At 37.1% G+C, this 11,205-nt stretch overlaps 1 protein-coding gene across 1 annotated transcript; it reads right to left on the bottom strand.

Moving 5' to 3' along the window:
- Positions 1–5,665: 5,665 nt before the first annotated feature.
- LOC124917870 (probable H/ACA ribonucleoprotein complex subunit 1-like protein) lies at positions 5,666–6,115 on the bottom strand. Its single transcript, XM_047458148.1, has 2 exons — positions 6,052–6,115; positions 5,666–6,003 (listed from the first exon to the last, which is right to left on the bottom strand). The coding sequence occupies exons 1-2, from the start codon at positions 6,113–6,115 to the stop codon at positions 5,666–5,668; spliced, it is 402 nt and encodes a 133-aa protein (XP_047314104.1).
- Positions 6,116–11,205: the final 5,090 nt, after the last annotated feature.

Here is an 11,205-nt window from a genome sequence, read left to right on the forward strand (position 1 = left end):
TAAAGTTCACCCTCTCTTTAGTTTCGTCTTCAACTATCTCTTTCATACAGAAAATTTATCGGGGTCTCCTAAATGATTCAAAACATGTAAGGAGTTAAGATTTGTTGCATTAGAAATGTGTGTTTTTCGAATACAACCTTTGTTTTCTAAGTTTTGATCAAGATAGACAACAAGTCCATAAATTATCAATGGAATACAATGGCCCCGAATTGTGCACCCTACCTTACAGGAGACCTAGTGTGATATATAGGTCAAACCATGAGTAATGTTTGGTGTCAATCAAAAGCCAATATCAGGTGTTTTCCAACGATAGATCATTAATCTCGAATGGTCGTGTATAATGTGAGTTCTTATTTTTGTAATTGCAACACATTGTCATTTTGCTCCAAGACCTTTGGTTTTGCACATGAGTCACCTTGTGTCGACTTAAAAATGTTCCTTAAAGGTTGAATGGAAGAGTGAGACTAGTGAAATTCGAATGGGCCATGCATTATCTATCCACACATGGTCGAAAATCCATTTTTGAAGCATCACAATTCAAGTTATGAATTTTCATCGAGGATATATTGTATTTGATCCAATTTTGGGCACCTTGCTTTTTTTTTGAAAACTCATCACGTTTGAAGGCTTCATTCAAAATCGGGTTGAGGCTTGGATAATTTTTTGAAGTTGGGTGTATGAGGTGATCCTCTTGAACCTCCTTTATGAACATCAAATGGGCTTCTTCATGTGTACGGGTTACTTGAAAAAGACGATGAGGTGTCTCCATCTGATTGGTTGGTTCTGGCATGGTTGACCATGAGATGGCTCGTGTTGACCAAATTTTCACTTTTTCTAAGTTGACCTGTGTTGATTCACGTTAACTATTTTCCAAATTTTTTACTTTTCATCTTTTGATCAATATTTTCTAGAAAAAATACAAAAAGTAATATTATATTAAAAATTCATAAATTTTCGGGACAATTAATTTGAAGGTATCAATTTGTTCAAATTTTGAGAATGTTCAGAAATTTATGTTTGGACCAAGTTAGAAAAGGCCGAAATAGGACGTTTTGTAAATCAATTTTTGTATTTTTAATTTTTGGTTCAATAATCAAGTATGATCATCATACTAGACTATAAATTTTATTTTAATTTTGAGGTATACAAAAATTGTATATATAGAATGCCCATTTTGGAGAAAATACTTTAGTTTAACAAAACGTACGTCCAAACGTGATAAAATAAGCACCACATTTGTGAACTCGACAAAATAAATAAAAAATCTAAAATGATACAGAGATACAATTGAGTGTGTGCAACCCCATCAGATTTTCTTACTTCATATTGTATACTCAAGGATCTTTAGGTATGGCGAACTATGCAAGGACTCCCACGTGATACCTTTATAAAGAAAATCATATGTAAGAATAACTTTCAATGATTTAAGAGATGATACAATGTGAATGAAAAATTGGTCATAACTTGATCCTCCAAAGGATTAGAGTAGACAGCTCTTCCCAAATGCGTTCTCATCTATATATTCATTTGATAGTATTTCATAAAAAGTCATAACCTAAAAAAAAAAAAAGATGATGTATGATAATCCTACATTTTGGATGTTAGTACAATAGTTAAATATCAAATTTCCATTGATGTTCGAATAGTCTTTTTAATAACCCTAGTGGGTGTAAGGCAACTTCTCATGCTAGTCTTTATATGTATGATTCATCTTCTTGATGATTGTGATGGCATTCTTGTTCACCTCTTCTATTGCAGCATTCGTTTGAGGACGATAGGGGATGACTTGTGATGCTCAATGTGGTATTAGTCTAGTACTTTGAGATCAGGGCTTGAGGAACTATTTATCATGGAATTATATTATTTTGTATGAACTTGGCGATGTATGATGAATTTAGGACCTTGTAAGATTGATCTTCGACCCACTTAGTGAAGTAGTCGTTGGCTAAAAGGATGAACTCATGTCCGTTCGAAGCGCGAGGATAGATCTTTTGGATGATATCGATCCCCCATGTTAAGAAAGACCATGACAATATCATATTGTATTTTAGGGACGCTAAAGTGTTCTTAAGATTAGCGTATACTTGATAATGATGATAATTCTTGACATAAATCACACATTTTAGTTTCATGTTCTGCCAACAATAGCCTAAGCGAAGGATTTTCTTTGCTAAAGTTGAGCCATTTATGTGTGGACCACACGTGCCTACGTGAAATTCATCTATGATCTTGAGTACTTGAGATTGATCAATACATAACATGTTTTGACCATTGAAGGATCGTCGGTATAGCTTTTCATCTAATAACACGTAGTTAGTAGCGCATTAACGCGAAGTTCTTATTTCCTTCTTCTAGAAATGTGAAGGATATTCACCACGCTCGATCTACTTATGTAGAGGCTCGAACCACGCTTTAAGGCTGTATCTATGTTGTCTATCATCTTCATCTCGAAGTCTTAGTTATACTTCTATCGGATCTTTAAAGGCTTGACCTTGATTCTTTCTAGAATTTATGTCATGGATGCCAATGTAGCTAGAGCATACGTGAATTAGTTTTAACTCCTTGGGGGCGTGCATTAACGTCATTTGCTCGAATTTGGCTATTAGCATAAATAAGTGTTGATGGTAAGGCTTCAAGTTTTCTTCTTTTACTTGTCATTCACCTCAAGCTTATGAAATGAGTAAGTTAACGTCATCTACAACTTATAATCGTCTAGTTCCTTTCTTGTGGTCTATCTTCAAACCATATAGGCATGCTTTGTATTCTAATATGTTGTTCCTCATAGGATAATCAAGTTTTAATAAGATAGGATTGTATGTGCCTACAAGATCTATGAGCAAGATTCTAATACCATAATCGCCGCATAGTAGCTTCCAGGTCATTGGATCTAAGATCATCACTTCATCGTTTGAAAATGTTAGCTCATCATCGTCTTCTACTTCAATATGTTGATCTACGAGAAAGTCTATTACAACACTTCCTTTGTTAGACTTCTAGACTGTGTACTCTATGTGTTACTTTAAGATATCATCATCCATTTGACTATTCTGGGCGTTAACAACATCTTATGGATCAAATAACAGATCAGATATAACCTTGACACCAATTAGATCACATGGGCTTGGATTTAATTCCTTAAACTTTTAGTAACACATGGTAGGGCCCAACATACTTTTTGTACTAGAAAATAGTTGAGCCCATAGCATGTCATTCGCTTCCTAATGTAGTAGACTTCCATTTCGGTCTTTTCTTCGTTCTCTTGAGCTAGTAAGCTTCATATTGTGGTTTTCGTCATTGTTATGTAGATGATTAAATGTAAATATGGCCGATGAGGAATCAAAATAGGAGGATTCTTAAGATATTCCTTGAACTTGTCGAAGCCATTCTAACAAGCGTCGTCCTAGTCGAACCTTTCTTCATTCCTTAAAATTCAATACAAATAATCACATGCCATGGTCAAATTGTTTATAAAGCAACTTATATATTGGATTTTACCTAGGTAACATCGCACATATTTCTCTTTTGGGCGAGGAGGCATGGCCATGATAGCTTCTATCTTATTAGGATTTACTTTGATTCCTTGTTGTGTGATGAGAAAGTATCACATTTTCATGCTATTAATCTGAACGTGCACTTCTTTGGATTGAATCGAAGTTGGAAATTTCTAATGGGTTGTAGAGACTTTTCATGTTCTAGATATGTCCCTCTCATTCTCTTTTGATTTGATAATCATCACGTCTACATAGATTTTGACTTGTTTTTGGATAATGTCGTGTATGATCATCGTGGCTACTTGTTGGTACATTTTTCTTGCGTTCTTTAGCCTGAAAGGAATGACTCGATAGCATAATATTTTGACCTCCGTGATGAACTTCCGTGAATGAAAGCAGTTGTTGCCTGGCCTAATGATCAACTACAATGAGGTGTGGAAGAAGAAAATTGTCTTTGAGATTTGCCTTGTTGAGGTCTCGATAGTCCACACATACTCGAATATTTCTAACTTTTTTCGTGACAAGGACAAACCCATTTTGGATAGTCTGCGACTTGAAAGAATCCATTGTCGATCTGCTTCTGGACTTCTTCTTTAATATTTTCAACAATGTCGACTCTCATTCTCCGAAGATTTTATTTTACTAGCTTAGTATCCTCATACAACGGTATATGGTGTTGAATGATCTAAAGATCAATTCAAGGTGTATGACCAATCAAAAACATCTTTATTTGTTTTTAAAATTTTAATTATGTCATCTCATTCTAGATCATTTAAACATTTTAATAGGATCGGTGTAATCAATAGAGACAGGGGGTCTAACTATTGATGACAACTTCTGGAAAACGGTTTGATAGAAATCCTATTAGGATTCATATAACTTTTATTCTTCACAAACCCTTGAAAACTCTTGAAGCGATTCAAGTATGGAACTGTTTGCCCAGGTTTGAAGCTATGAACCAGTGAGAGAAGGAAAGACAAAATGTAAATAAAACAGCAAGTTGATTATGGATGTTTGGAGCAAACTCTCCTATGTCACCCCTTCTTCCAACCACCAGAAAGATTCAATATACTTCTTTGAATCAAATACAGTTTACTGGCTAGCTAACTGTTGAAAAGAGCAGGCTCTATGCACAAGGATCGTGGCCGTACCGAACTGGTAGTGTGCCGGATATTCTTTTGAAATTGTCCTTTACTGAACAAGTAGTGAAGGAATATTCGCGTACGTGGCGTTCATTCATTGGGTACAAATAGCTGTCGTACTGGACTGCACAGATGAGTGGAGCAGGAGTAGCGTACAACTAGTTGATCGTGGGTAGACAAATACTAACTTCAAGCAGTTGCTGAAGCGAGACATTAGACTGTCAAGTCTAAGGAAGTTAGACGCCCATGTCTAATAGCGAAATCCATTAGACTACCAAGTCTAATAGAGTTAGACTGCACGTCTAACTACGTATCTGTTAGACTGCACGTCTAACTACGTATCTATTAGACTTCACGTCTAACTACGTATCTGTTAGACTGCACGTCTAACTACGTATCTGTTAGACTGCACGTGTAACTACGTATCTGTTAAACTGCACGTGTAACTACGTATCTGTTAGACTACACGTGTAACTACGTATCTGTTAGACTGCACGTCTAACTACGTATCTGTTAGACTGCACGTCTAACTACGTATTTGTTAGACTACAAGTCTAACTACGTATCTGTTAGATTACACGTCTAACTACGCATATGTTAGACTGCACGTCTAACTACGCATCTGTTAGACAGCACGTCTAACTACGCATCTGTTAGATTGCATGTCTAACTACGCATCTGTTAGACTACACGTCTAACTGCGTAACACGTCTAATAAACCTGTTTCAAACCAAGTCTAACTTAGCATATTTTGATGCACCTGCACAAAAACAATCAGATGAATTAGCTTCATTCTTAATCAAAGTTTTATTAATACATCATTAAAATAACGTTAGTCAAAATAATTTGACCCAACAACTTCTCCCTTTTTGATAATGTTAAAACTTTGAAAAATAATAATAAAAGATAATCACCCATAAAATTAAAATAAGGATGATATTAGTTCACAAACTTCAAGTGTAAGTTCCAAAAAACAAATTCCAAAAGCCAAGTTCAAAAACCAACAAAAGATAATTAAAATAAAAGAGATTATCATCCTTTCCTTTTCACGTTTGGATCAGCGAACCCTTCACCAGTCATGAGATTACGAAATTGATGAACGATAGCACGACCACCACTGGGAGCACGACCACCCCTTCCACCACTTCCACCACCTCGGTCACCACCGCGACCTCCACCTCTTTTGGCTGGTCTGCAACTTCCTTCCTCAATGGCTTTTCTTTTTGATATGGTGCCTGTCAAAGAACCTCCTCTTAAGTTATTGCTTCTAGAACTGCTGCCACCTCCTCTTAAGTTACCTTCCCCCTTTTTAACATTATCAACATCAAGGGTAATAAGGCTTTTCTCTTTCTTAGTGGCAGCTTCAGCATCTTACATGGCTTGAATTGATCTTGCAAAGGAGTCAGCATGTTCCATACGTTCAACGTCGTCTCTGTTCATGCAATTGGTCATCTCAACCATTTGACTTTGAACAAGATTCATTCCAGATATAACTTCCTGATGAAGATTTAGGTTGAATTCCCTTTCTTACTCAAACTTTTCTGATTGTCTTTTGAAGAAGTTCTTTTCAAATTTGGAATAGGTAGTGTTGATAGTGTTGATTTCATAAGTGTTTCTCTTCATGGTCTTCTCCAATTCTTTCTGATTTGCAAGAAAAGAAGAAAATTCTTTCTTGTTTGAACTATGACTCTTCTCGAGTTTTGACATTCTGGACTGCATGTCCAGCATATTCTTTTGAAGAGAATGCATCATTTCCGACATAGAGATTAACAGTTTTCCACTTTCACGAGGGGTTTCTTCAGCGGATGACATCTCTGGAAGGCATGCTGGAGCGATTCTAATGGGACTAACATGAATATGAGCCTACACAGAGTGCTCTGGTTCATCTGCCTCAAATTCATCCCTGGACTTCTCTTGATCTCTGAGAATGTCTTCACAAATTTTACGAATCTGTTCAGAAGATCCTTCGGAATTAAGAGGTAGATCAACAACTCTTTCGAAAATATTCACAGCTATTATTTTAGGAGAGGATCGAGGAGATGGTGAGCAGGGAATGATGCATTGTGATAACGGTAGTTCTTCTGACGAATTGTCATTATTGTGTTGTTCCCCCTCACCTGAAGGACTCTTATCAGATTCGTCTTCTTTCGAGGGTTCCCCCTTAGATTGTGCATCAATATGCTGATCAGCCTCCGTCTCTTTCTCTGTAGATTTCTCTTCCTCTAGAACATGAGTTTCCAATACTTATGATTCCTATAGAACAGGCGGTTGAATGTATTAAACATTATTCTCCTCTTCTTCCATGATTGGATCAGGTTGAATGGGATCCAGAGTCTAATCAATACGGGGCTGAGGTAGAAGGCGTTTTTCTTCAATAGAAACATTCCCTAGTTCAATAAGGTCAGCAATAACTTGCTCTTCTTCTGGTGAAATCAAATTATTATCCTTAGATATTTGCATCGGCTCGTCTTCATCTGATGGATTATAAAACAGATTCAACCTTGAACAGTTGATGTCATGAACAACTTTTAGAACAGTTGAGCTATAGTTTTTCATGATTTGATCAAGTCATTTTAAGTCATTTTCTTCTGCACTAACATTTCTTTCCATCGGATTGAGATTTGCTCTTCTTGCTTCGAGCATAGAAAAAAGAGCTCGACCTCTGATATTGGCTTCTACTAGTTCTTTCCTTTTGAGAGCTTCATAGACCTCAAAGATTTTAGCCCACTTCAGGACTCGTTTCTCCACGTTGACCAGCTTCAACCATTTTTCGCTGACACCTTTTCCTTTAATAACTTGATCATACCTATTGGCCATTTTGTTGCTTTCGCATTGGCTTGATCCATCATTAGATTGACAATGCATGTTGCTTCAGAAACTTCCTCATCAAATTCGTTTGCAATAGCCTTGCCCTTTCCAATAACCTCAACAGGTTTAGGAATTGGCTTTGGTTCACCGATAGATATGCCAATAGCTCTCCTGGTGGCTCTCATAATTTCGTAAGGTGTTAAGGGTTTAGAAAAATGCCCGGTTAAGACGTTGGACTAGATTCCTTTTCCCGTGACAACAGACTTTCTTTAACACTCTTAGATACAGGTGGCTCGACATTTGGCAGAATGGGAGCCTGTTCAGACATTACTACGACAACAGGGGTATGAACAATACCCTGCTCTGTTTCGGCAAAAACAATAGCTTCAACAGCTATAGGTTCATATGGGCGGATAGGAGACTGAATCCTGTCAATACTTTCAACATTTGGACCAACTAGCTAAACAATTGGTCCGGCAGCATGTTCTAACACAGGAACAGAAGCAGATATAAGTTGTTCCAACATAGGAACACTAAAAGTAGGCACTTCGGCCATAGAAGGAGGAGGAGTTACCTTCGAGGAATCTTTGGATGATTTAGATGCCCTAGGCGCCTTTAACTTATCACCTATTGAAATGGAAGACTTATTCCAGCTTTTTCAACTAGCTGGCGGATAGAGAAAGCGGAGACATCGGGATAGATGCAAGTGAAGGGGGACCTTGCTTTGCTCTAGAGTCAACCACTCTAGAATCTTTCTTCGAAGAACTCTTTTGGCTATTAGAATTAGCCTTCGATTCGTTAATAGTTCTTGCTCTTTTAGCCCCCGTAGAGAGAATAGAGGTTGTTGGTTGCTTGGAACGAGTGACAATTTTTCACCCATCTGTTGGCTATACGCGCTAGAGAAGAACTCCTTTGAGTTCTTCATTCTTGTGAGGGTGTTGGCAACTGTAAAGATGTTGAACACACGAATAGTGAGAATAGCCTCTCCTTATTCCATAGGAACCCCCAAATGTTCCAAAAACGACTGAGTTGGGCAACGAATCCCACATTCTCCTTGTTCTTAGAATCAATCGACCCACACAGATTAGAAAAGAGCGTTGAAGCCTAGTTGACTTGAATGCCCTTTGAGATAGTCGTCATATAGTCGAATTGATCCTGATTATAGAGATGAAATGAACATACTCTTCCTTGAAGAGCCTTCGCAACAATGTCGTTCAAAAGAATGAAATGGGGTTTGAGAACTTTCTTACTCACATTCAGCCTGATTTCCGAACCGTCGGCCGAAAAAGCAATCTTCATTTCCGTAATGGTTTTTGCTGGAAGATGAATATTAAAAGTGTGGCCCTTCGATGGAAGTTCAATAAACTCCGCATAAGATGCCTCATTAAAAGAAATCATTGTTTCGTTCACTATTGTAGAAATGGAATCACCAACCATTGTCACTGATTTGAAGAACTCCCGAACTTCCTTCTCGTGGAAAATAAATGGGCCGCTGAGATACTTTCCGAGGCTAGAATACTCCAAGGATCGGAACATGTCAACCACTTCTCGTTGATCGAAAGCATACACCGAGGCGAAATCTACCTGCAGAGTGTATTTACCAAGGGTAATCTTTTTGTTAGCCATTTTTTAGAGAAGATGAACAGACTCAAGATGAACAAAATTCTTAAGAGAGAATTTTAGAGAAAGCTAGGGTTCTTGAGAGATTTGTGAACGTAAAGGTTTCAATCGCATGCAATAAGTCCTTAAATAGACTTCGAATAGTCGCATGTCTTAACCGTCATTTTACATAAAGGTAGGACCCATTAATTAATGTTAGAAGACTTTTCCCACAGATAGTCATCATTAATTTAAGGGTATATCATTCATTCTCTTATAACTTACAAGACACGTGTCTTCATGTTATTTGAAATTAATTGTTTTAATGTTTGAGCGGGAGACTTAGATGATACCGCATAGAGGACATCTGTCCTTGATTAGATTTTGAAAAAGAAGCATCTAATAGCACACGTAGTTAGACGTTTTTCTTACTTCTACAATCCATATGATCTAAGTGTTTATTAGACGCATGAGTCTATTAGACGTAGGCGTCTAATCACGTGTCTTATAGATGTCTAAACGTCTATTAGACGTCGACGTCTAATTACACATGAACAACACGTATTAGACGTGTGTTTGGTTAGACGCGAGTGTCCAATTGCTCTTGTCTTATAAATGTCTAAACGTCTATTAGACTTCAACGTCTAACCGTGCAGGTTATTAACCAAGACAATTTAACTTAGAGGCATAAAGTGTGTAAGTAAGAATACGTCTAAGTACTTTCATTTTCTTTTAGATGATCTTGTCTAATAGACCGATTAAAACTTTAGTCTCTGTGCATCTTTATTTATACAATAAATTTCTATCTCAATTCATGCATGTACAAAAAGAATAAATAAATATTTTGAAGTCCTTAAGACAGAAAACACTTAGTCCTTAGGAGTGGCAAGTGCCACAATTGATCTTTTAAAGCATGTACTCAAAAGAGTATGCTCTAAGCTTCCTTCCTACAGCTTCCCTGTATCACCTACACAAGAAAATATTTAAAATTCTTGTACTCATATTCACTTGGGTCCTCGATCAATCAGTCCCTTAGGAATCCATATTTGAGTTATTTTGATGGATTTCCTATTTTGTTTTGTAATTAATGTGTATGAGCTAGACTTAGCAGACGTCTTCCTGCTAGCCACTGATCCCTTAGCTTTAGAGGATGATTTTCTTTTAAAACTCATTGACTTCTTGTTAGGTTTTAGATTGTCAGACTTGCTGGCTGCATCTAACTTAATTTTCAGCCAGCTAAAAGTCGGCAGAACATAAGTTATTTCATCCTTCAAAGCTAACTCCTCATGGATTGGATCAGTTTCAGTGTCAGTTAGACTCACTTTGTCAAAACTTATTGGTTTAAGTTTGTCTGTTACTAAGTTTAACTTCTTACAGGGCTAGTTTGGGTCATTGCTATCAAATCCTAAACCAGATTTGGATCTAACAGGTTTCAACATACTAATCTGATATTTTGACAGCTTCTCCATACCTTATCCAAGCGCTAACAATATAGTTTAAACTTTTGTTTTCAGAAGAGAGAATTTGTATTTGTTCTTTGAGTATCTTATTCTCAGATGAGATCTCGACCTTGCCATTTTCAATAGTGTTTGATTCTAGAGTTTGAGATAAAATAGGTTGAGACACTTTAGAGGAAGATTTTATTTCATTCTGGGACTCTGATAGCTTTATATACTCTATGACCATGTCATTTAGTGCAGCTACCAGTTATTCACTTGAAAATTTTTCAGAAGAGAAGTCAAATACCTCAGATTCCTAAGCTTCTTCTTCTTCTCTTACCATGAAGCAAACAACCTCGTCATCATCATTGTCGCTTAATGATGAATCAGAATCACTATAGTTTTGTTTGTTCTTCTCGTCGCCTGCCAAGAGAGCCTTCAACTCCTTTTCTTCTTCCTTCTTCTTCTCCTCGCTCTTCGGATTCCGACATTTCGATTGGTAATGACCTAAAATATCACAGTTAAAATACTTAACATTAGCTTTAAATTTCTTATTGTCATTGGTATTTGAGGAGCTTGAGTTAGAATTGCTCTTCTTCATAAAGTTGCCAAACTTCTTCACAAAGAGAGACATAACATCGTTGCTGAGCTGCTGGGCAGCTATCTTCACATCAGGGGTAACTGGTGGCTCTTCTACAGTCACCAAGGCTTTGGTAATGATGGTGG

This window comes from Impatiens glandulifera, unplaced genomic scaffold, assembly GCF_907164915.1.
Source record: "Impatiens glandulifera unplaced genomic scaffold, dImpGla2.1, whole genome shotgun sequence".
Lineage (NCBI taxonomy): Eukaryota > Viridiplantae > Streptophyta > Magnoliopsida > Ericales > Balsaminaceae > Impatiens > Impatiens glandulifera.